General features: G+C 40.4%; 1 protein-coding gene across 17 annotated transcripts in view; it reads left to right on the forward strand.

Annotated features, from left to right (window-relative positions):
* LOC113660904 overlaps positions 1–26245 on the forward strand; it is a 50525-nt gene that overhangs the window by 3267 nt on the left and 21013 nt on the right. For 9 of the 17 annotated variants that reach the window (XM_047804845.1, XM_047804847.1, XM_047804846.1 and 6 more), the window contains exons 3-27: positions 1764–1867; positions 2248–2287; positions 2385–2534; positions 3558–3731; positions 3996–4028; positions 4135–4269; positions 4454–4627; positions 4928–4951; positions 5057–5200; positions 5571–5744; positions 6591–6614; positions 6723–6866; positions 7122–7295; positions 7426–7458; positions 7565–7699; positions 7981–8154; positions 10022–10054; positions 10170–10304; positions 10602–10775; positions 12695–12727; positions 12843–12977; positions 13277–13450; positions 25349–25381; positions 25497–25631; positions 25929–26102. In XM_047804845.1, coding sequence (XP_047660801.1) covers positions 1764–1867; positions 2248–2287; positions 2385–2534; positions 3558–3731; positions 3996–4028; positions 4135–4269; positions 4454–4627; positions 4928–4951; positions 5057–5200; positions 5571–5744; positions 6591–6614; positions 6723–6866; positions 7122–7295; positions 7426–7458; positions 7565–7699; positions 7981–8154; positions 10022–10054; positions 10170–10304; positions 10602–10775; positions 12695–12727; positions 12843–12977; positions 13277–13450; positions 25349–25381; positions 25497–25631; positions 25929–26102 — 2862 coding nt within the window. The remainder of the gene's footprint in view (positions 1–1763; positions 1868–2247; positions 2288–2384; positions 2535–3557; positions 3732–3995; positions 4029–4134; positions 4270–4453; positions 4628–4927; positions 4952–5056; positions 5201–5570; positions 5745–6590; positions 6615–6722; positions 6867–7121; positions 7296–7425; positions 7459–7564; positions 7700–7980; positions 8155–10021; positions 10055–10169; positions 10305–10601; positions 10776–12694; positions 12728–12842; positions 12978–13276; positions 13451–25348; positions 25382–25496; positions 25632–25928; positions 26103–26245) is intronic. The other 8 variants (XM_047804837.1, XM_047804838.1, XM_047804835.1 and 5 more) reach the window with 7 other exon arrangements.

Here is a 26245-nt window from a genome sequence, read left to right on the forward strand (position 1 = left end):
CTTTTTCCGGCGACATCGCTCCGCATTTTTTCCGGTGAGGGACGCCGCTCTGTTTCCGGGTCAACCGAGGAGGTCGTCGCCTCACTACATTTGCGGAGGATGTCACCATCCTAGTGGGGTCCCTTTTTTATTTTTTGGTTTTCTCCAGTGAATGACGCCGCTCCATTTCTGGTTTCTCTGAGGAGGACGTCGCTTCACTTCTTCTGCAGGGGGTGCTGCAGGCCCGGGCTCTTTCCCGCCCTCCCGCCCTTTTCCTCAGCTCGGCTCGGCGAGGGTTTGGCTGTGGTGCGTCGGGGACGTCTCTCTGCCCTTCAGCTCAGCTGTGGACTTCGCTCGGCCCTTCGGCTCGGATGCGGACGTCGCCTCAGCCCTTCAGCTCAACTGTGGACGTCGCTCGGCCCTCTCTGGCTGCGACGCCGTGTGCCCTGCTCCCCCCACATGTGCGATTTGTTGTTTTTGTCACGTGGCTGCCCCGCCTTCGACTGCTCCTCCCGGTCAGCACACCTGTTCCCCATTGTGTGTGATTGTCCTTTTGCATATAAATGTGAGCCGCGTTGCCGATGGCAGCGCGGATTCATTAATACGTATGTTAGTTCCCCGTGTAGTATGGATTATGTTTGTTTTCCTCATGTATTAAACCCCTTTCATTTGAAGCTGTCCTGCGAACGGGTCTGTCTCCTTCCTTCCGTATCCGGGGTCTGACACACACAAAGTAGGATGTAATGAAAATCAGCTGAAAGTTCTCAAGACATAACCTCTAGTGTAGAACAAGTCCAAGATTCCCCTAAACAGAGCGACTTACACTTATCTCATTTATATAGCTGAGCAATTGAGGACTTATGGCCATGCTTAGGGGCCCAGGAGTGACAGATCGGATGACCTGAGATTCAAACTCACTATCATTATTCTAACAGCTTAAACACTGAGCTACAACTTCCTACCACCATGTATTTAGGGGGTCCACTCAAGGTTAAATTCATATGAAAGCAGGACAGAGATCAAGACCGTTGCAGTCCAGGACAAGGACTAGCCGAGATAGAGGCAAACATGTGGGAGTCAAGATCAAGTCCAAATGAAAAGAGACCAAAATATAGAGACCGAAAGCCATCACATTCTTTTTGAAGGCGTTACTTTAATTAGATGGTTTTCATTCATATCTGGCACCAATGATGTGATGTTTCAGGAACAGAGAACACAAAACATTTTTTTACAAATTGAAATGAGACCACATGTCAGATAAATGATTAAGACTGAGACAAATCCAAGGAGAAATGTCAATGAATCAGAGATAAGTGTCATTTAATATAGAAAACAACTTAAAATCCCAAACTTATTCTATAAGACCTTTTTGGTGTTTGGTGAAAATTAATGAAGGCTGAGGTATTGTTTGGATTTATTAGTTCCTGTATTTCTTTGGTTTATTTACTGTTTACTTAATACAAAACCTAGGGCAGAAGGTCATTTTTGTTGAAAAGTCACATCCTTGTAAATGACCTTACATGGACTTGTTTCAAGGATTTAAAAGAAGACTAACTTCAAAAGCACCAACAACATTAGTTTACCATTACAGTTGAGTTTAATCAGCAACAGAATTATGTGCAAGTTCAACAAAAGATACATCTGAAAAGAAGAAAGTTAGGCCAGACCTAGTGATTGAGCTGTTCTTACATCCATCATCCACTGTCTGAGAAAAATGTTTGATTAATCTATGTGAAAAATAACCTGCGAAAATAAATTTTTGATTTCTTACATTTGTTTAACAGGAAAAAGATCAGAATGTTTCCTGGGAATTGTTGCCATTCTGTTCATTTATATGCAGGTGGTGAACTCACAAGAACTTCTTGAATTTTCAGACATGGTTCTGGAGGTAAAGTTAAAATAATAATTTTTTTTAACTACTTATTTAAATTAATTAATTAAATTTATTAATCTTATGAAATACAAGTTAAGAAAAAATCCAGGCACTATCAAGTTAAAAAAAAATCTGTAATTTGACAATAATGTTTCTGAAATTTTTTTAACCAGAAAAATGACTTTAGTGAAAGCAGTCCTGTACTTATAAATACATTTTTACACTAAAAGTACTACTGAGTCTAAGTAAATAACAATGTGTTAAGGATAAAGTATGGACTTAGAGTTGACTAAGATTTAGTAGTTCTAAAAGTAATTTCATAAATAATAATTTTAAAATTCACAATTATTAAGCTTCTTTGCCTAATTTTTGGCCTTTTCCCCCTTACAATTCAGTTTAGTGACACAGATGGATACATAAGGGATAAAAGAGACGGTAAATGAAAGTTCATCAGTATGTTATAGCATGTTTAAAATTTGATTTTAATATATATTTGTGCTATAAGTAACCAAAATCACATTGTTATTTCCAGTGAACATGGATGTAATAGAATACATTATAATCATAGAGGTGAATGTGTCACAAGCCATTTATTTGGACCAAATCAAATCATCACTGAAGTCCATCAGCTCTATCTTAATAGACAATACCACCGACATTGTTAGCGTGAACGTTACGACAGGTAAGCTCTGTTTGAAAATAACAAATACGACACTCAGTATTATGTTTAAGTTCTTAATAATACAGTAAATGTGTCTGAATATAAACTATATGTTTGACACTACGGGAACTGGCTTAGATCTGATTGGGTTCACATTGTATGGTATTTTTGCTTGATTATGCTGTCATAGACAAACAAACAAACAAACAAAACCAACAAAAAATGCACATTGTACAAGAATTCTTTAGTTAATGTCATAATTTGATGTACATGTTAATGGTTGATTTAGTGCCACTGAGTCACAAAGACTCATTGATTAAATCTCTCTGGTACACTTTTGTCTGCAACAGTCTTTACTTTCTGTACAATCCTAAAAAAGCAGTACACATCTGATTGATTTCATATTATAGGGAACTTCTTTTTGAGAATTAAAAATTAGAAATTAAAACAGCTAGTATGCCAAACTGGAATAGTGATCTGGTAATATAACATGTTTAAGCAAAACTGTGAAACATTTAATGGCACAATGTAAAGTCTCTATAGATACTCTAACAATTAAAGTTAAAACCTTTTTCAACAAACCAAGCTGAAAGACAATGAATGGTGTAATATTTGGGGGAAAGTGCAGCTTGTGTGTGAGCTGTGTTACATTTTTGCTGTGTACTTCAATATAAATACAAATTGACAAGCTCAACCCTAGTGCTTTCTTTCTTGACGCGAATACGACAAAATAACGTAGTTCAAAATAATGTGACCACAAACCAGTAATGCAAAATGAATTGAGGTCCTGAACAGTTTCAAAGATCTGACACTGATGATTTGTTCCATAAGTACTAAATAAATGTGTAAAAAAAAAGTACTAAATAAATAGTTTTTTTCTCTTTTTTTTAAAGATAAAGCTACAGGTTTTTTCCTGACACTGTTTGTGCTCTTATAATATGCTTAGGATGTTAAATAATCCGTTAATTATTAGCCTTAAATTATGTGGGACCACAACATACTATCTGAAGAAGTGGATTAATAATTTATGTCCTCATTCCACAGTGTGCAATTTGACTGGTACTGAATATCAGTGCATGTGTGAGGATGAATATTTCTGGCCATGTGAAAAGTGCACACTAAATGGGTCTTGTGATAACGTCACCAATTCCTCATGTGGATGTCTGGATTTACTTCCATATGATGGGAACCTCTGCCAACCAATCAATGAGCTGCCAAGTATGTATGCCACAAAAAATAAATAATAATCATGTCTAACTGATGATCTTGCAATAATATATTAGCATTTAAAGTTTATTTATTAACATATAATGGTAAATGTGTGGTTACCCCTCACCACAAACACACTGATTTTTGACATGCCCAATACAAACAGAAAAACAGACTTAATTAATATAAAATGCACAGACTCTTATGACAAAGTTATCTAAGTTAGAGGGGGTTAAATAAACTGTATCAATAAGTCATGTATTTTCTTTATAGATAACTCTACATGCCCAGTTGAACCCTTCTTAGGTAAACCTACCACAATAACTACCACAATATGTACAGACTTTCTGTATTGTTTAAATTTCCTTTAAAATTTTATATCTAAATGGAAGTTCTTTCACGGTTCTCCCAGCTGATTATCTGTTAGAGTTTGAGATTGATGCAGTAGATGGTACAGTCCAGAATCTACTGAGGGACATTTTGGGGGCAAACAATTTACCCTTAATAAACAGCAACATCAATATCACTGACATTAACATCACTACAGGTAACTGACTTCACAGTTTAAGAGTTTGTTAAATCTCATTCTTATTGTACTCATGGTAGATTCCTGTTTCTGCTTAATTGGTCTGTCTGCATTGTTTAGGATTACATATATACATAAATATATTTTTATCACAGCATAATTAAAAAAACCCACACCGCTCATAATGTTTTATTCTGTTCCACAGTGTGCAATTTGACTGGTACTGAATATCAGTGCAGGTGTGAGGATGAATATTTCTGGCCGTGTGAAAAATGCACACTATATGGATCTTGTAATAACGTCACCACCTCCTCATGTGGCTGCATCAATGCTTTACCAAATGATGGACACTTCTGCCAACCAATCAATGAGTTGAAGAGTATGTATAACATGTAACATTACTAATAAACATGTCTTTTTGATGCTCTTTAAAGAGTTCATTAACATATAATGGTTAATTTAAAACAATAAATGTGTTGTAACCCTCCACCACATGGCATGCTCAATATAAAATGGACAAGACAGAGTTAGGATAAAATGCACAGTACTAAGACCTGGAAGAGAAATAACACATATTCTCTAGATACAGTAATTGACAGTAAATCCATTAAACTTGTTGATGCCAATTTTTATATTTATTCATTTATTTTTTTAAATTGTGCCTCTTTTTTCTTTATAGATAATTCAACATGCATCCCTCCAGGTAAAACTACCCAATAACTACTACATGATGTACAGAGTCTAAATAATGTTCTTTTGATTTTTAATTTCTCTTAAAATGCCATATTTAATGGAATTTCTTTCACAGTTCTCCCAGCTGATTATCTGATTGAGGTTGAGATTAGTGCAGTGGACGTAACTGTCCAGAATCTACTGAGGAACATTTTGGAGAGGAGCAATTTACCCTTAATATACAGTGACATCAATATCACTGATATTAACATCACTACAGGTAACTGATTTTATAGTTTATGCTAAATCTCATAGACAAAATTTGCCAGAGATCATTATAGACTTGTGTAAGAGTCATTATTATGTCACTCATGTTAACTAGTTAAGCGCTCTTTAATTACTTTTTATGCATTGTTTAATAAAACAATATAAAGAAAAAAATGTATCCATCTATTGGTCTATCTGTATAAATTTTGTTTATATACATGAAATTTTTTAATAATAAATTATTTTTTTTATATAATTTGTTTTCAGCAGCATAATTAATACACACACACACACACACACACACACACACACACACACACACACACACACACACACACACACACACACATACACACCTCATAATGTTTTATTCTGTTCCACAGTGTGCAATTTGACTGGTACTGAATATCAGTGCAGGTGTGAGGATCAGTATTTCTGGCCCTGTGAAAAATGCAGACTATATGGATCTTGTAATAACGTCACCACTTCCTCATGTGGCTGCATCAATGCTTTACCAAATGATGGACACTTCTGCCAACCAATCAATGAGCTGATGAGTATGTATAACATGTAACATTACTAATAAACATGTCTGTTTGATGCTCTTTAAATAGTTCATTAACACATAATGATTAGTTTAAAACAATAAATGAGTCATAACCAGTGTTGTGCTAGTAACTAAGAAATAGTAACTAGTTATAGTTACTAGTTACTTCATTCAAAATTAACTCAATTACTTTGTTGATTACTTACACCAAAAATGAATGCGTTATCCTTAAAAGTCAATTTTTAGTTACTTTTTTAAAGAACGTTCTTTAATGTTCCCATTAAAGGATAGGACCTTCGAACCAGCTTACATTTGACTAAAAGGTTTTTGTTATTATGCTCAACTAAAGTGAGATAATGAGCATATTTCCATTTTGAGAAACTCGTCTTGCTCAAGCCTTGACTCGCCATTAGTCCCGCACATACTTGAATAAACGGAAACACGCACACAGTGCGGCATCTTCGTGTTTACATTTGTTGGCATCCACCAATCCTACAATGCGCCACTGCTGTAAACAGGTTACGCTGTAGGCTACATTTCAGCCAAAATGAATTCTTTTAAAAAGTAATGGACAACCGCACCATATGATAAGGGTAATGGAGTGACTTTATTTAAATAGTAATGCGTTAGAGTAACGCGTTACTGTCCAACACTGGTCATAACACTCAACCACATGGCATGCTAAATATAAATTCGACAGCAGACTGAGTTAGGATAAAATGCACAGTAGTAAGAAATGGAAGAGAAATAAAACATATTGTCTAGATAATTGACTGTGAATGCATTAAACTTGTTGGTGCCAAATTTTTTATTTATTAATTTATTTTTTTAAATTGTGCCTCTTTTTTCTTTATAGATAAATCAACATGCCCTCTCCCAGGTAAAACTACCCAATAACTACTACAGGGTGTACAGTCTAAATAATGTTCTTTTAATTTTTAATTTCTCTTATCATGCTATACTGTACTTAATGGAATTTTCTTCACAGTTCTCCTGGCTGATTATCTGATTGAGGTTGAGATTAGTGCAGTAGACGTAACTGTCCAGAATCTACTGAGGAACATTTTGGAAAGTAGCAATTTACCCTTAATATACAATGACATCAGTATCACTGATATTAACATCACTACAGGTAACTAATTTTATAGTTTTTGTTAAATCTTCTAGATAAAATCTGTCAGAGATCATTATAGACTTATGTTATTATATGAGTCAACATTATGTATGCATTATGTATATATTATTAAATATTTTAATGCAATGATGTATGCTCATGTCACATAGTTAGAATTCACTTTAATTAATCTTTAAGCATTGTTTAAAAAAACATAAAAACACCATAATTTCAAGAAAACCACACCTTATAATGTTTTATGTTGTTCCACAGTGTGCAGTTTGACTGGTACTGAATATCAGTGCAGGTGTGAGGATCAGTATTTCTGGCCATGTGAAAAATGCACACTATATGGATCTTGTAATAATGTAACCAATACGTCGTGTGGCTGCATCAACGCTTTACCAAAAGATGGACACTTCTGCCAACCAATCAACGAGCTGATGAGTATGTATAATATGTAACATGAATTATAAGCTGAGAGCAGGGTCAAAGATGTCCTTATCGCTTACCCATGATCTCACTTCCGATATTTATCCATTTATTTTTAAAATTGTACCATGTCTTTTCTTTACAGATAACACTGCGTGCCCCACTGAGCCACTCCCAGGTAAAACTATGCTAATAAATTCTACATGATGTACAGAGTCCCAATGTTCATTTAATTTATCTTAAAATGATATATTTAAATGGATTTTATTTCATGGTTCTCCAAGCTGATTATCTGATTGAGGTTGAGATTGCTGCAGCAGACATATATATTCAGTATCTACTGAGGAACCTTTTGGAGAGAAGCAATTTAACCTTAATAAACAGTGACATCAGTATCACTGACATTAACATCACTACAGGTATCCGACTTTAAATTTTATATTAAACCTTATAGACAAAATCTGTCAGAGATCATTATATATTTGTGTTTTATCAGGAATCATCATTATGTGTGTCACTGTGTCATTATTTTAAAACATTCGCTTACAACGTTAATGGAGTTATGTAAGCTCTATTATTTGTTTTTCCTTAATTAATCTATAAGCTTTATTAACAAAAAAATAGAATTTGTTTTTTCTAAATGTTCAAAGAAAACATAATCATAAGAAAACCACACCTTATGCTTTATTCTGTTCCACAGTGTGCAGTTTGACTGGTACTGATTATCAGTGCAGGTGTGAGAATCAGTATTTCTGGCCATGTGAAAAATGCACACTATATGGATCTTGTAATAACGTAACCAATACGTCATGTGGCTGCATCAACGCTTTACCAAAAGATGGACACTTCTGCCAACCAATGAATGAGCTGATGAGTATGTATAATATGTAACATGAATTATAAACTGAGAGCAGAGTCAAGGATGTTTTTAGCGCTTACCCATGATCTCACTTCCGGGCCGTAACAATCCCAGTCACCCAGGTGCTCCAACTGGCCCCTTTTGCTACAAGAGTCCAGTATCGTGTGGACAAGGTATGCTGGTGTCCCGTCCTCTTCCAAGGGCAGAGGAGGAGAGGCGTTGTTACTGGAGTGAGGAGGTTTTAGGACGGAAGCATAGAATGTCCGGCATATGCTGTAATGGGCTGGCAGTTGTCGTCTGTATGTTATCGGGTTTATTTGTCAGAAAACTTTAAAGGGCCCAATGTACCTGGGGTTCAGGTTTTGGCATGGGAGTATAAGGTCTAGGTTCTTAGTTGATAGCCATACCATTTGTCCTGGTAGGTAGGGGACATGGGGGTGCCTTCTGCGATTAGTTTGGATGCATTGTCTGCGCACAGATCATTGTAAACCTATATGCTCAGTCTCCAAGGTTTCTCTGTTCTGTTGATAAAAATCGTCTACTGTGCAAACATTCAAGGGCTCCTCTGACAAGGAGAACAGGGGTGGTTGGTAACCAAGAACACACTAGAACAGTGTGAGACCAGATGGCCCCCGAAACAGAGAGTTTTGTGCATACCTGGCCCATGAAATTAATTGGCTCCAATCCTGTTGTTCATTTTTGCAATAGATTTTCAGGTAGCTGTCCAGCTCCTGATTATTGTGCTTGGCCATTGGCTTAGGGGTGATAGCTAGATTTAAGGCTCACATGTATGCCCAGCTTCTTACCGAACACCTCCCAGACCCTGGATGTGAACTGCATCCAGCTGTCAAAAACAATATCCTTTCAGATGCTGAAGCAGCGGGATACACTATATGTTTGAATAGATCCGTAGCTGTTTCCATCACCATAGGTAGCCCTCGAAGGATGATGAGTCTGCAGGCCTTCAAAAACAGATTCATTTCTACCAGAACCGCCATGAAACCCTGGGAACTAGGGAGGTCAGTGACGTAATATATCGAGAGATGGGACGATGGTATTTCAGGTACTGGCCGGGGTTCTATGAGGCCTGAAGGCTACTGACAAGGTGTGTGGATCTGGGCAAAGATGTGGCAAAAGTCGACATATGCTCTGACATCCTTGGTCATGGAGGGCAACGAGAAAGCATTTCTGAGCATGTTTAAGGTTCTCTGAATGGCAGGGTGTCCTGAGCTAGGTGCGGTATGTACCCACTTTAAGGTGCATTGAGGGAGTGCAGTTCCAAGGATTTCCAAGTTGCCAATGTCATAGTTAGTTTCTGCTGGGGTTAACTTGCAGGAGAAAAGTATCAGTGGTGATGCTCCTGGGTTTCTGTTTAATTGGTAAAACACTGTGCCGATCCTGCTACACAAAGTATCAGCTTCCAGAGTAAATAGGCTGAAGTGATCGGGCTGGCAGAGGATGAGGCCCGTGGTGAATATTGTTGAGTAATTTAAAGGCTTGTTAAGCAGCCTCGAACCACTAAAGTTTTTTGGGTTTCCTTTTTAATATTGAAGTGACGATGTGAAGAACATAGCTTAGAGGTTGGGTATAAACACCTGGTTGTGAACCGGAACTGTACCGGGAAGGTAAATACATTGGCTCCCTCCCATGGGTAGGTGGATGCTTTGCAGGTGTAATTGTAACAGTAAACCACCACCACATGACATGCTCAATATAAAAAGGACAACAGACTCACTAAAGGTAAAATGCACAATAGTGAGGAATGAAAGAGAAATAGCACATATTCTTTAGATATTTCTCTCTGAATGCATTAAACTAGTTGATATCAAATTTGATATTTATCCATTTATTTTTAAAATTGTACAATGTCTTTTCTTTACAGACAACACTGCGTGCCCCACTGAGCCACCCCCAGGTAAAACTATGCCAATAACTTCTACATAACGTACAGAGTCTCACCAATGTTCATGTAATTTTAATTTCTCTTAAGTTTATATATTTAAATGGATTTTATTTCATGGTTCTCCAAGCTGATTATCTGATTGAGGTTGAGATTGCTGCAGCAGACATATATGTTCAGTATCTACTGAGGAACCTTTTGGAGAGAAGAAATTTAACCTTAATAAACAGTGACATCAGTATCACTGACATTAACATCACTACAGGTATCCGACTTTAAATTTTATATTAAATCTTATAGACAAAATCTGTCGCAGATCATTATCTACTTGTGTTTTAATATGAATCATCATTATATGTGTCTCTGTGTCATTATCTTAAAATATTCACTTACAATTTTAATGGAGTTATGTAAGCTCTTGTCAGATAGTTAGATTATTTGTTTCTCCTTAATTAATCTATAAGCTTTATTAACAAAAAAAATAGATTTTTTTCTCTAAATGTTCAAAGAAAACATAATCATAAGAAAACCATAACTTATAATATTTTATTCTGTTCCACAGTGTGCAGTTTGACTGGTACTGATTATCAGTGCAGGTGTGAGAATCAGTATTTCTGGCCGTGTGAAAAATGCACACTATATGGATCTTGTAATAACGTAACCAATACATCATGTGGCTGCATCAACGCTTTACCAAAAGATGGACACTTCTGTCAACCAATGAATGAGCTGATGAGTATGTATATTATGTAACATGAATTATAAACTGAGAGCAGGGTCAAGGATGTTTTTAGCGCTTACCCATGATCTCACTTCCGGGCCGTAACAATCCCAGTCACCCAGGTGCTCCAACTGGCCCCTCTTGCTACAAGAGTCCAGTATCGTGTGGACAAGGTATGCAGGTGTCCCGGCCTCTTCCAAGGGCAGAGGAGGAGAGGCGTTGTTACTGGAGTGAGGAGGTTTTAGGACGGAAGCATAGAATGTCCGGCATATGCTATAATGGGCTGGCAGTTGTCGTCTGTATGTTATCGGGTTTATTTGTCAGAAAACTTTAAAGGGCCCAATGTACCTGGGGTTCAGGTTTTGGCATGGGAGTATAAGGTCTAGGTTCTTAGTCGATAGCCATACCATTTGTCCTGGTAGGTAGGGGACATGGGGGTGCCTTCTGCGATTAGTTTGGATGCATTGTCTGCGCACAGATCATTGTAAACCTATATGCTCAGTCTCCAAGGTTTCTCTGTTCTGTTGATAAAAATCGTCTACTGTGCAAACATTCAAGGGCTCCTCTGACAAGGAGAACAGGGGTGGTTGGTAACCAAGAACACACTAGAACAGTGTGAGACCAGATGGCCCCTGAAACAGAGAGTTTTGTGCATACCTGGCCCATGAAATGAATTATCTCCAATCCTGTTGTTCATTCTTGCAATAGATTTTCAGGTAGCTGTCCAGCTCCTGATTATTGTGCTTGGCCATTGGCTTAGGGGTGATAGCTAGATTTAAGGCTCACATGTATGCCCAGCTTCTTACCGAACACCTCCCAGACCCTGGATGTGAACTGCATCCAGCTGTCAAAAACAATATCCTCTCTGATGCTGAAGCAGCGGGATACACTATATGTTTGAATAGAACCGTAGCTGTTTCCATCACCATAGGTAGCCCTCTTAGGATGATGAGTCTGCAGGCCTTCAAAAACAGATTCATTTCTACCAGAACCGCCGTGAAACCCTGGGAACTAGGGAGGTCAGTGACTTAATCTATCGAGAGGTGGGACGATGGTATTTCAGGTACTGGCTGGGGTTCTGTGAGGCCTGAAGGCTGCTGACAATGTGTGTGGATCTGGGCACAGACATGGCAAAAGTCAACATATACTCTGACATCCCTGGCCATGGAGAGCAACGAGAAGGCATTTCTGAGCTTGTTTAAGGTTCTCTGAATGGCTGGGTGTCCTGAGATAGGTGCGGTATTGTATGTGCAGTTGGGACGTAAGGACTTGGAAGCTTGCTGGGACCCGTCATCTCCACTGGACTAGTGTCTCTTTTATGGACAGGATTTCCCAGTTGACAATGTCATGGGTAGTTTCTGCTGTGGTTAACTTGCAGGAGAAAAGGCCCAGTGGTGAAGCTTCTCTGGGTCTCTGTTTAATTGGTAAAACACTGTGCCGATCCTGCAACACAAAGTATCTGCTTCCAGAGTAAATAGGCTGAAGTGGTCCGGCTGGCAGAGGATGGGGGGCCTTGGTGAATATTTTTGAGTATTTCAAAGGCTTGTTAAGCAGCCTCGAACCACTAAAGTTTTTTGGGATTCCCTTTTAATAGTTAAGTGACGATGTGAAGAACGTAGCTTAGAGGTTGCGTATAAACACCTGGTTGTGAACTGGAACTGTACCGGGAAGGTTAATAAATTGGTGAGGGCTCCCTCCCATGGGTAGGTGGATGCTTTGCAGGTGTAATTGTAACAATAAACTATGACCACATGACATGCTAAATATAAAAAGGACAACAGACTCACTAAAGGTAAAATGCACAATAGTGAGGAATGAAAGAGAAATATCACATATTATTTAATTATTTGTCTCTGAATGCATTAAACTAGTTGATTTCAAATTTGATATTCATCCATTTATTTTTAATATTGTACCATGTCTTTTCTTTACAGATAAAACTGCCTGCCCCACTGAACCACTCCCAGGTAAAACTATGCCTATAACTTCTATATGACGTACATAGTCTCACCAATGTTCAAGTAATTTCAATTTCTCTTAAAATGATATATTTAAATGGATTTAATTTCATGGTTCTCCAAGCAGATTATCTGATTGAGGTTGAGATTGCTGTAGCAGACATATATATTCAGTATCTACTGAGGAACCTTTTGGAGAGAAGCAATTTAACCTTAATAAACAGTGACATCAGTATCACTGACATTAACATCACCACAGGTATCCGACTTTAAATTTTATATTAAATCTTATAGACAAAATCTGTCAGAGATCATTATATACTTGTGTTTTAATATGAATCATCAATATATGTGTCTCTGTGTCATTATCTTAAAATATTCACTTACAATTTTAATGGAGTTATGTAAGCTCATGTCAGATAGTTAGATTATTTGTTTCTCCTTAATTAATCTATAAGCTTTATTAACAAAAAAAAATAGATTTTTTTTCTCTAAATGTTCAAAGAAAACATAATCATAAGAAAACCACACCTTATAATCTTTTATTCTGTTCCACAGTGTGCAGTTTGACTGGTACTGATTATCAGTGCAGGTGTGAGAATCAGTATTTCTGGCCGTGTGAAAAATGCAGACTATATGGATCTTGTAATAACGTAACCAATTCATCGTGTGGCTGCATCAACGCTTTACCAAAAGATGGACACTTCTGCCAACCAATGAATGAGCTGATGAGTATGTATAATATGTAACATGAACTAGATTTGTAAAGTTCGTCATGACAACTTTGATGTTGGCTTTGACAATGCAAAGGCTGGTGGTCTTTGGAGGCGAGTGGACATAAGGTTCAGTGTTACTTTTGGAAGCAAGTAGACAGAAAGCTAGGGTGCCAAAACATTTGGAGGTAAGTGGAGACGAGCATGTGACGTCATCTGAATACTCTTGAGGTAGTTCCCCACATTTGGCTGTTTTGATATGTCACATGTCCATGTTGTTCTAATTATTTTTTTTTCATGTGACATCACGTGACGTGACCAGAATACACATGAAGCAGTTCTCATTGATCTGAGTGTTTTGATACATCACATGTCCATGTTGTAAAAAGCTTTTTGATTTAGCATATATTTGGGGCTGGGCTGCGGCACAACCGAAAGGCCAGTCGATACACCAATTTAAAATCTTGTTCAGAGTATCAACAGAAAGGAGCTGGCCGAGAATGGTGTAGACAGTTCTAAAGCTTGATGAGTTATAAACCTCAAAAGTTTATAATGGGAGTCTATGGGAAAAAAGGCCAATTTGAGACCTGGTACCGGAAGTACCGGTACTCGGATCGCTTAGAAAAGTAAGAGCAACAAACTTCAGACCAGAGTCTACAACATATCCGATTTAGGTGCATGTGACTCGACAGCCCTAGGAAGAGTTACTCTTGATAAATTTTTGTCTAAGCTTAAATAGGAAAACAGAATGTTTACATAAATATAAGTCAAGCTCGGCTTTCAGCTGATGTCAATTTTCTAACCCCGCCCATCAGCTGATCTGATTCCTAAGCGCGCTATTGGTCCATTTCAAACAGGGCACCCTATTTAAATTCTTTTTTCAGTCTGTCTGCTTGGCTGTTTCCTCTGCATTGCTGCAACTGCAATTTAAACTTGGTGGCTATTTGGAGTTTAAACCAGAAGCTATCTTCTTTTGTGGGGCTGCTGCCTCTGTTTGCTGCTGCTGTTCAAACTTGACGGCTAATTAGAGTTTAAACCAAATCTCCTTTTAGTTTCACGAAATTGGACTATAAGAGGTCATGATTACTATTAGTAGACTTGAGCCGAAAAGGAGGTTTGATGACGCTTTGACCTTACGGTAAATCGATACGGCGCGCATGTTCGTGTACAGTATAATAGTGCATTTGTTGAGCCGGAAGGGCGGGCGCGTTGTACAGTCTGTTAGGCTATGCTTCGATATGCTATGCATGTTATGCTATGCTAGGTTATATTATTGTATGTTACGCTATGTTATAAGATGAGGTTATGCTATGCTTTTGCTACGCATGTCACGATGGGTCATGCCATGCTTGCTTTGCTAGACTAGATTACCTCATGCTTGGTAATGCTATGCCTCGATATGCTTTGCTATGCCAGCTCGTTATGTTATGGGGCTGTTTCCTCTGCATTGCTGCTGCTGCGAGTTAAATTTGGCGGCTATTAGAGATTAAACCGCAAGTTATCTCCTTTTGTGTTCGCGATATGGCACTATAAGAGGTCGTGATTACTATTAGTATACTCGAGCCATAGGGGACGTTTTGAAAACGCTTTGAACTTACGGTAAATCGATATGGCACGCATGTTCATGTGTCTAATGGTGCGTTTGTTGAGCCGGAAGCGACCGGGCTGGTGTGTTGTACAGTCTGTTATGCTAGGTAGGCTACGCCTTGCTAGGCTATGTTGCATTTTGCTAGGCTAGGCCAGGCTAGGTTACGTTACGCTATGTTATGACTCGCTAGGCTGTTATGATACGTTATGCTATGCCTCACTAGGCTATGTTAGGTGAAAGTGACGTGACATACGGCTAAGTATGGTGAACCATACTCAGAATTCGTTCTCTGTATTTGACCCATCCAAAGTGCACACACACAGCAGTGATCACACACACCGTGAACACACACCCGGAGCAGTGGGCAGCCATTAATGCTGCGGCCCCCGGGGAGCATTTGGGGTGTTCGGTGCCTTGCTCAAGGGCACCTCAATCGTGGCCGGACCGAGACTCAAACCCACAACCTTAGGATTACAAGTCAGACTCTCTACCCATTAGGCCACGACTTGTTATGCTATGCCTCACTAGGCTATGTTAGGTTACATTATGCTATGCCCTGTTAAGCTATGTTAGGTTATGCTATGCCTCGCTAGGCTATGTTGGGTTACGTTATGCTATCCCCTGCTAGGCTGTGTTACATTATGCTATACCTCGCTAGGCCAGGTTAGGTTACGTTTCCCTATGTTATGCCTCGTTAGGCTGTTATGATACGTTATGCTATGCCTCACTAGGCTATGTTAGGTTACGTTATGCCATGCCTTGCTAGGCTATGTTAGGTTACGTTATGCCCTGCTAGGCTATGTTACGTTATGTTATGCTATGTCTCGCTAGGCTATGTTAGGTTACATTATGCTATGCCCTGTTAAGCTATGTTAAGTTACGGTATGCTATGCCCTGCTAGGCTATGTTATGCTATGCCTCGCTAGGCTATGTTAGGTTACTTTATGCCATGCCCTGCTAGGCTATGTTGGGTAATGTTATTCCCTGCTAGGCTATGTTACGTTATGTTATGCTATGTCTCACTGGGCTATGTTAGGTTACGTTACATTATCCCTTGCTAGGCTATGTTATGTTATGTTATGCTATGCCTTGCTAGGCTATGTTAGGTTACTTTATGCTTTGCCCTGCTAGGCTATGTTACATTATGCTATGCCTCACCAGGCTATGTTAGGTTCCGTTATGCTATGCCCTGCTATGTTAGGTTCCGTTGTGCTATGCCCTGCCAAGCTATGTTAGGTTCCGTTATGCTATGCCCTGCCAAGCTATGTTAGGTTCCGTTATGCTATGCCCTGCGAAGCTACGATAGGTTCCGTTATGCTATGCCCTGCTAAGATGTGTTAGGTTCCGTTATGCTATGCCCTGCTAACCTACGATAGGTTACGTTTTGCTATGCCCTGCTAAGCTATGTTATGTTATGCTATGTTAGGCCCCGTTGGCTGTTATGATACGTTATGCTATGCCTCGCTAGGCTGTGTTATGGTGCTTGGTGCTGTGCCTTGCTGGGCTTGTTTTGTTGGGTTGTGCTGTGCCTTGCTAGGCCGTGTTAGGTTACGTTACTCTATGTTGTGCCTCGCTAGGCTGTTGTGATACGTCAGGCTGTGCCTCGATAGGCTGTGGTGATACATTGTGCTGTGCCTTGCTAGGCGATGTTAGGTTACGTTGCGCTATGTTATGCCTCGCTAGGCTGTGTTATGGTGTGTTGTGTTGTGCCTTGCTGGGCTATGTTGTGTTGCATTGCTAGGCCGTGTTAGGTAACGTTGTGATGCATTATGCTATGCCTCGCTAGGCTGTGTTATGGTGTGGTGTTCTGTGCTTTGCTGGGCTATGTTGTGTTGCATTGCGGTTGGCTGTGCATTGCTAGGCCGTGTTGGGTAACGTTACCATATGTTGTGCCTTGCTAGACTGTTGTGATGCGTTATGCTGTGCCTCGATAGGCTGTGTTGTGATACTGTACGTTGTGCTATGCTCCGCTGGGCTGTGTTATGGTACAGTATATTGTGCTGTGCCTCGCTAGGCTATGTTGTGTTGCGTTGCGTTATTCTATGCCTTGCTAGGCCATGTTAGGTTACGTTGCACTGTGTACCTCGCTAGGCTGTTATGATGCGTTAGGCCATGCCTGCTAGGCGTTTACGTTGTGCTGTGCCTCACTAGGCTATTATATGTTGTGCCATGCCTTGTTGGGCTGTGTTTGTTACATTGTGCTGTGCCCTGCTGGGCTGTGTTGGGTTGCGCTGTGCTATGTTGTGTTGCGTGGTGCTGTTGTAATGCGTTGTGCTGTGCCTCGCTGGGCTGTAGTGATACGTTATGCGGTGCCTTGCTAGGCGTTATTTTGCATTGTGCTGTGCCTTGCCGGGCTGTGTTGCGTTACCTTATGATATGCCTTGCTGGGCTGTGTTGGGTTGCGTAACGCTGGGTTATGCCTTGCTGGGCTGTGCTTCGCTGGGCTGTTGTAATGCCTTATGCCATGCATTGCTGGGCATTATATTGCGTTGTTCTAGGACTCTCTAGGCCGTTATGGTGCGTTTTGCCATGCCTTGCTAGGCGTTGTTACATTATACGATGCCTCACTAGGCTATGGTATGTTGTGCTATGCCCTACTAGGCAGTTATGATATGATATGCCATGACTTGCTAGGCGTTATGTTGCATCACGCTGTGCCTTGCTAGGCTGTTGTGATATGTTATGCCATGCCTTGCTAGGCTGTTATGATACGTTATGCAGGAAATATTTACTGGCAAATGGTTTAACTTCTTAACTTGACATGGGTAAATTTTAGCCAGCAATGAAAATGAAAAGCTTGATTAAATTTCTCTCCTCTCTTTACGAGTGTCCAGCGAAAGATAGTGACCTTTGGATTGATAATCAATGGCTCCTGGCCCTGCTTGTATTGTTTCTGTTCGTTACAAATTAATTAATTAATTAATTAATTAATAAAGTAAATGTTTCAAAGCTGGAAAGGCCCCGAGAACATCCTAACCGCTGCTTCTTCAATTATTTAATAGCTGGACTTATCCAAGGTTTTCGCAGGTTTGGTTGACTACTCATTAGTTTTCCTATAATTTGCTTTCTGCCGTTAAAGAACCTGAAATTGTTGGAAAAGGAAGTTAAGACTGGATTTCTTGTTGGGTCTTTTGGAAGTCTCCTTTCTTGGGTTGTTGGATGGATCCTAGAGCTAGAGATGGCTACTCGGGATATTCAGGGAGGAGGCACTTGGTTCTCGTGTTCTGTTTGTGATTGAGCTAGCTCTGCTGCTGCTATGCTACCTCTCCTCCTCTGCTGCTGCTAGCTCTCCTTTTCTGCTGCTGCTAGCTCTCCTCCTCTGCTGCTGTCCCTAAGGTAGCTGAACCAGGAGTGGAACGTTAAAGGTTCTGGTTGCTCCTTGGGAAATTGGGATGGCATGATGTTCATGATGATCTGGAGTCTTCTGCAGCCTTGAATCGTATACAGGCACTGAGCCTTCCATTGGTTTTGGGGGGGTTTAATGGCCAGTGGTTGCTAGTAAATGGTAAAGGAACTGCTTTCCGTGCCTGATAACATGTCCTCTTCTCTGTTGGTATTTAACTAATAAGTTTGGCTAGTGAAAAGCTCGCTTTAATCCTCTGCTGGCTCTTCAGTTAGCATGAAGAGCTAGGGAGGATTGCCTGGCATGGTCTGTTTGGGGGGGATTTTGTCTGGCTGCTTTCCCAGTTAATGGGAGATTGTCTCCCCACGAAGCTGCTGCTGTTCCCTGACTAGCTTTCATGGAGCTCATGAAAAGGAAGGGGAATTCAGAACAGAGCCATACCGCCAAATGTAAATTTCATAAGCTTGCAAATAAAAAATTTAAATATTTCAAAGAATTGTCTTTATTTTGACTCAAGTGGTCCTGACTGAATTATAATTATAAGCTGAGAGCAGAGTCAAGGATGTCCTTAGCACTTACCCATGATCTCACTTCTGGGCCATACCCCGCCCAGTCATCCAGGTGCTCCAACTGGCCCCTCTTGCTACAAGAGTCCAGTATCATGTGGACAAGGTATGCTGGTGTCCCATCCTTTTACAAGGGCAGAGGAGTGCTTTATGGTGCTTTAAACCTCTACTCTTCTCTAATTTAACCATCTCTTCTTTTGAATTTCATGCCATTTCAGTTACCTCTCCTATCAACCTTGTTATCATTGTTGTCTACCGCCCTCCTGGTCCCCTAGGAAACTTCCTGGAAGAAATGGACTCACTGCTTAGTGCTTTCCCTTCCGATAGCTCCCCTCTGACAGTGCTTGGTGACTTCAACCTCCCCTCTGACAAGCTACATTCTTCTTCCCTCCTGTCTCTTCTCGACTCTTTCTCCCTCACACTCAACAGCTACATCCCCACACACAAAGGAGGCAATGTCCTGGACCTGGTTTTCACCCGTCCTTCTCCAGCTACAGATGTGACTGCTACCCCACTCCACGTCTCTGATCATCACCTGGTATCCTTCACCATCACTCTACCTATCTTACCTAAAACTACCTCTCACCCCCTTGCTCTTACTCGCCGCAACCTTCACTCTGTCTCACCTTCATCTGTAGCTTCTGGCACTCTTTCTTCCCTTCCTGATGCTAAGTCTTTTTCCTCACTACCCTTAGACTCAGCCACAGATACTTTCCTCTCATCTCTTTCCTCAACTATGGACTCCCTCTGCCCTATGTTCGCTAAACCCAAGAAAACTTCTTCTTCTGCTCCTTGGCTTTCAGATGTGCTGCGCAACAATCGAAGAGAGCTAAGATCATCAGAGAGAAAGTGGAAGAAATCACAACTTGATGCAGATCTTGATTTTTACAGAACACTTCTTGTCAAGTTCTCCTCAGATGTGACTTCTGCCAAGACTTCCTTCTACAAGGAAAAGCTTGAAGCTTCCTCACATGACCCTCGGAAATTCCACAACATCATCTCTTCTCTGCTCAACCCCCCGGCTCCACCTTCTTCATCCTCCCTGACTGCAGAAGACTTTGCTTCTTTCTACCAGGAGAAGATTGAGGAAATCTGCCGGACCTTCACTTCAGCCCCGACTGCACTTACATCTCAGAGTATGGATTCCCCTACACCTTCGTTGTCACATTTTTCAACTGTGGCAGCAGAAGAGATTTTACAACTCATCCAGTCCTGCAATCCTACCACCTGCCCATTGGATCCACTCCCTACCACTATGCTCCAGACCATCTCACAAGACCTCTTGCCCTTCATTTCTACTATCGTCAATAGATCCATAGCATCTGGTCAGGTACCAACTACTTTCAAGAGAGCAAGGGTTATTCCCATCCTAAAGAAACCTGCTCTGGATCCATCAGACATCAGTAACTACAGACCGGTATCACTTCTCTCATTTCTTTCAAAAATTCTTGAACGCATTGTCTATAATCAACTGTCTGTCTATCTCTCACAGAACAACCTCCAAGATCCCAAACAGTCTGGCTTTAAAGCAGCTCACTCTACAGAGACAGCCCTTTTGGATGTCTCTGAGAAGCTACATACTGCTAGATCAGCCAAACTATCATCCGTCCTTATCCTCCTTGACCTTTCAGCAGCGTTTGATACGGTCAACCACAAGACTCTCTTATCCTCCCTCAAGAGTCTTGGGATTTGCGGATCAGCTTGGGAATGGTTTGCCTCCTACCTGGAAGGACGCTCATATCAAGTAACATGGAGGGGAGTGACATCTGCTCCACGCAGACTCTCCACTGGCGTCCCACAGGGCTCAGTACTTGGTCCTCTTCTTTTCTCCTTGTATACTCACTCTCTTGGTGAAGTTATTTCATCACATGGGTTCTCTTACCACTGCTATGCTGATGATACACAACTTATCTTCTCTTTCCCACCCTCAGATGCCACAGCTTCTGACCGGATCTCAGCATGTCTGGCAGAAATTTCATCATGGATGACTGCTCATCAGTTAAAGCTCAATCCTAGCAAAACTGAACTGCTGTTCATCCCAGGTGATCCATCCCCAGGTCACGATCTTGCTATATCCTTGCACAACGATCTGATCTCCCCTTCAGCCACAGCTCGCAACCTTGGGGTAACCATGGACAATCAACTGTCCTTTTCCTCTCATGTTGCAAATGTGACTCGCTCATGTCGGTTTCTTCTCTACAACATTAGAAGGATTCGGCCATTTTTGTCCACACAGACTGCCCAGGTACTTGTTCAGTCTCTTGTCATTTCTAGACTGGATTACTGCAATGCACTGCTGGCAGGTCTACCTATGAACGCAATCCGTCCTCTGCAAATGATCCAAAATGCAGCTGCCCGGCTTGTTTTCAACCTGCCAAAGTTCTCGCATACCACCCCGCTACTGCGATCCCTCCACTGGCTTCCGGTAGCTGCACGCATCCGGTTCAAAACACTGATGCTGGCCTACAAAGCCAAAAATGGACCAGCCCCCTCTTACCTCAAAGCCCTCATCATTCCTCGCACTGCACCCCGCAACCTCCGATCTACCAGCACTGCTCGACTGGTTCCACCATCTCTCAGGGTAAGAGGCAAGTATACTACAAGACTCTTCTCTGTACTGGCACCAAGGTGGTGGAATGAACTTCCCATAGAGGTCCGGACAGCCGAGTCACTGGCTATTTTCAAGCGGCGGTTGAAGACCTACTTATTCAGGAAGCACTTCAACTAGCACTTCTTTCCTTATCTTTTGCATTTTAAAAAAAAAAAAAAAAAAAAAAAAAAAAAAAAAAAAAAAATTGACACTTTTTCATTGTAACTTTGAACAAATGTTTTAAACTCATGGTATCTTAAGTATGTAACCTAGTGAACCAGCATTAATGTATTCAGTGTTAGAGATTTAAGCACTTATGTACGTCGCTCTGGATAAGGGCGTCTGCCAAATGCTGTAAATGTAAATGTAAATGTAGGAGGAGAGGCATTGTTACCGGAGTGACTAGGTTTTAGGACGGAAGCATAGAATGATGGGCATACAGTATGCTGTAATTGGCTGGTAGTTGCTGTCTGTATGTTGTAGCGATTTTGGCTCGCGAAGCAAGGTAAACGTTTATAAGTAACTATAATGTGTTATAGTGACTTCTTCTAAATATTTTAACCTAAGTTGAAATTAACGGTAATGGAATTAACGTTACACTTATTTGGTCTGTTCGTCTGGCGAACAGGCCGTGTAACCTTTATTAATTCTATGAAGGCAGTATCTTCCCGGCCAAGAAAGATTCGCTTCCCATTTACTTTATACCGTAATTTAAATTGAATTAACTTAATAGAGCATGTAGTTCAGACCTGATGTTGCAGGTACCTTAATTTGTGAGCGATACTCAGAGACAAATCATCTGTGGCTCAAAATTATGACATTTAATGAATGAGACAAACACAACATAAAACTAACTACACAAACAAACAAAAGAAATAGGGAAAACGAAAATGAAAATAAAATAAAACAAAAGAAATTAAAATTGGGGAAAGGGAGGAAGAGACTGGAAAGAAGAAACTAGAGAAAGGAAGGAAAGGAATGGCAAGCTTAGACTCAAAAATTAATCACACCCTACTTAAAATTACGCATCTAAACTGGTTGGTAAAGGAAACAGTTACTTGCATTGGCTTACTGCACAAGAGTCCGGATGCAACAGAGAAATCTCTGAAAAGTCAGTTAGGGTGGGGTCAGACGTTCTTCCAAGTTCTCCTGAAGATCAGAGCAGTTGTCGTTCTTGGAAGTGAAGCTTGCTGGAACTTCTTTGAAGGAAGATGGAGTCGTCTTCAAGCTATTCCGAAAGTCTGACCACGGATTAGTGGTGTTTGTGACAATTTAAAGGTCGTGAACTCCACCCATCTTTGGGGAGATGACCAATACTTCGGTCAAGATTTTGGAGGGAAAAACTCCCTTTGTTTCAGGTGTCTGTGGGCGTGGTTTAGCTATCAAACTTTTAGATGACTTTAAAGTTTGATCCAGGGTATATTAAGACGGTATGGCACCTTTCGTGCTCAAATAAAATACACCATTGTTTTGAAAAACAAGTAACCGATAATTTAGTGGTCATTTGGATACTAAACATGAAGGGTAATGGCGGTATAAAGGCAGCGGTACATTACATACATAGATCAGTAATCGAAGGGTAACTGATGTTAATACGATATTGTGTTGTTATAAAGGCAGAGAAACAAAAGGAAACACAAAACAAAATGCACTTTCCTTAGGGAAGTAAAAAGATAGAAAACGATAGCTTCGTATACATTCTGACATCGGACCTTAAAGGGGCATACAGCATTAGAACAGGTATACATTAACATGCCATGATCAGTAATTGGAGTATAACTGATCTTAAATACAATGTTGTTTCTGACACATGAATAAAATACACCCTTGTCAGGAAAGTAAGGAGCAAATAATTTTAAGTCAGGCAAGCCTTCCTTAAAAGAAGAAACCATTACAAAAAGGGTTATAAGAATGTGAACCTTAGAGTATCTTATCTTCGGGTTTTATTAGTAAACGGAATGTCTCATTGTGGTTTTTTGTGTGTGTGTGTGTGTGTGTGTGTGTGTGTGTGTGTGTGTGTGTGTGTGTGTGTTCTGTTTGAGGGCCCCTATGAGTTCAATTGGAGGAGCCACATGGGGTTATCTGATCTTTGTGTAGGCTCCAGACATTCTGGAGCCAGGTGTGTGTGTAAAACTGGGTTGCTCATCGGTTAATTGAGGAGTTGCTGTTGAAATTTAGGGTGCCTGGGACATGAAATCTAAAATGACCTGTACCAGACGCTACAATGTTATCGGGTTAATTTGTCTGAAAATTTTGAAGGGCCCAATGTACCTGGGGTTCAGGTTTTGGCATGGGAGTTTAAGGCTTGGTTCTCAGTCGATAGCCATACGATTTGTCCTGGTAGGTAGGGGACATGGGGGTGCCTTCTGTGGTTAGCTTGTATGCATTGTCTGTGCACAGATCATTGTAAACCCATATGCTCAGTCTCCAAGGTTTCTCTGCTCTGTTGATAAAAATCGTCTACTGTGCAAACATTCAAGGGCTCCTCTGACAAGGAGAACAGGGGTGGTTGGTAACCAAGAATACACTAGAACAGTATGAGACCAGATGGCCCCCGTAACAGAGAGTTTTGTGCATACCTGGCCCACGAAATTAATTGGCTCCAATCCTGTTGTTCATTTCTGCAATAGATTTTCAGGTAGGTGCCCAGCTCCTAATTATTGTGCTCCACCTGGCCATTGGCTTAGGGGTGATAGCTGGACGTAAGGCTCACATGTATGTCCAGCTTCTTACGGAAAACACCTCCCAGACCCTGGATGTGAACAATATCCTCTCAGATGCCGAAGCAGCGGGATACAGTATGTTTTTGAATAAAATCGTGGCTGTTTCCATTGACATAGGTAGCCCTCTTAGGATGCTGAGTCTGCAGGCGCTGTTCAAAAACAGATTAATATCTACCAGAACCACCATGAAACCCTGGGAACTAGGGAGGTCAGTTACTTAATCTATCGAGAGGTGGGACCATGGTATTTCAGGTACTGGCTGGGGTTGTATGAGGCCTGAAGGCGTGGCAAAAGTCGATATATGCTCTGACATCCCTGGCCATGGAGGGCAACGAGAAAGCATTTCTGAGCATGTTTAAGGTTCTTTGAATGGCAGGGTGTCCTGAGCTAGGTGCAGTATGTACCCACTTTATGGTGCATTGAGGGAGTGCAGTTGGGACGTAAGAACTTGGAAGCTTGCTGGACCCCTGCATCTCCACTGGTCTAGTGTCTCTTTTATGGACAGGATTTCCCAGTTGCCAATGTCATAGTTAGTTTCTGCTGGGCTTAACTTGCAGGAGAAAAGTCACAGTGGTGAAGCTTCCCTGGGTCTCTGTTTAATTGGTAAAACACCGATTCTGCAACACAACGTATCTGCTTCCAGAGTAAATAGGCTGAAGTGGTCCGGCTGGCAGAGGATGGGGGCTGTGGTGAATATTTTTGAGTATTTCAAAGGCTTGTTAAGCAGCCTTTAACCACTAAAGTTTTTTGGGATTCCCTTTAAATAGTGAAGTGACGGTGTGAAGAACGTAGCTTAGAGGTTGGGTATAAACACCTGGTTGTGAACCGGAACTGTACCGGGAAGGTAAATACATTGGTGAGGGCTTCCTCCCATGGGTAGGTGGATGCTTTGCAGGTGTAATTGTAACAGTAAACTACGACCACATAACATGCTCAATATAAAAAGGACAACAGACTCTCTAAAGGTAAAATGCACAATAGTGAGGAATGAAAGAGAAATAGCACATATTCTTTAGATATTTGTCTCTGAATGCATTAAACTAGTTGATTTCAAATTTGATATTTATCCATTTATTTTTAAAATTGTACCATGTCTTTACTTTACAGATAACACTGCCTGCCTCACTGAGCCACTCCCAGGTAAAACTATGCCAATAAATTCTACATGACGTACAGAGTCTCACCAATGTTCTTGCAATATTAATTTCTCTTAAAATTATATATTTAAATGGATTTTCTTTCATGGTTCTCCAAGCTGATTATCTGATTGAGGTTGAGATTGCTGTAGCAGACATATATATTCAGTATCTACTGAGGAACCTTTTGGAGAGAAGAAATTTAACCTTAATAAACAGTGACATCAATATCACTGACATTAACATCACTACAGGTATCCAACTTTAAATTTTATATTAAATCTTATACACAAAATCTGTCAGAGATCATTATATACTTGTGTTTTCATATGAATCATCATTATGTGTGTCACTGTGTCATTATCTTAAAATATTCACTTACAATTTTAATGGAGTTATGTAAGCTCTTGTCAGATAGTTAAATTATTTGTTTCTCCTTAATTAATCTATAAGCTTTATTAACAAAAAATAGATTTTTTTCCCTCTAAATGTTCAAAGGAAACATAATCATAAGAAAACCACACCTTATAATGTTTTATTCTGTTCCACAGTGTGCAGTTTGACTGGTACTGATTATCAGTGCAGGTGTGAGAATCAGTATTTCTGGCCGTGTGAAAAATGCACACTATATGGATCTTGTAATAACATAACCAATTCGTCGTGTGGCTGCATCAATGCTTTACCAAAGGATGGACACTTCTGCCAACCAATGAATGAGTTGATGAGTATGTATAATATGTAACATGAATTATAAGCTGAGAGCAGAGTCAAGGATGTTTTTCACCCGAAAAAGCTTGCCGAGTTTGGTGTAGACAGTTCTAAAGCTTGCAGAGATATAAACCTCAAAAATTTATAATGGGAGTCTATG

Source organism: Tachysurus fulvidraco, chromosome 20 (assembly GCF_022655615.1).
Source record: "Tachysurus fulvidraco isolate hzauxx_2018 chromosome 20, HZAU_PFXX_2.0, whole genome shotgun sequence".
NCBI classification, from domain to species: domain Eukaryota; kingdom Metazoa; phylum Chordata; class Actinopteri; order Siluriformes; family Bagridae; genus Tachysurus; species Tachysurus fulvidraco.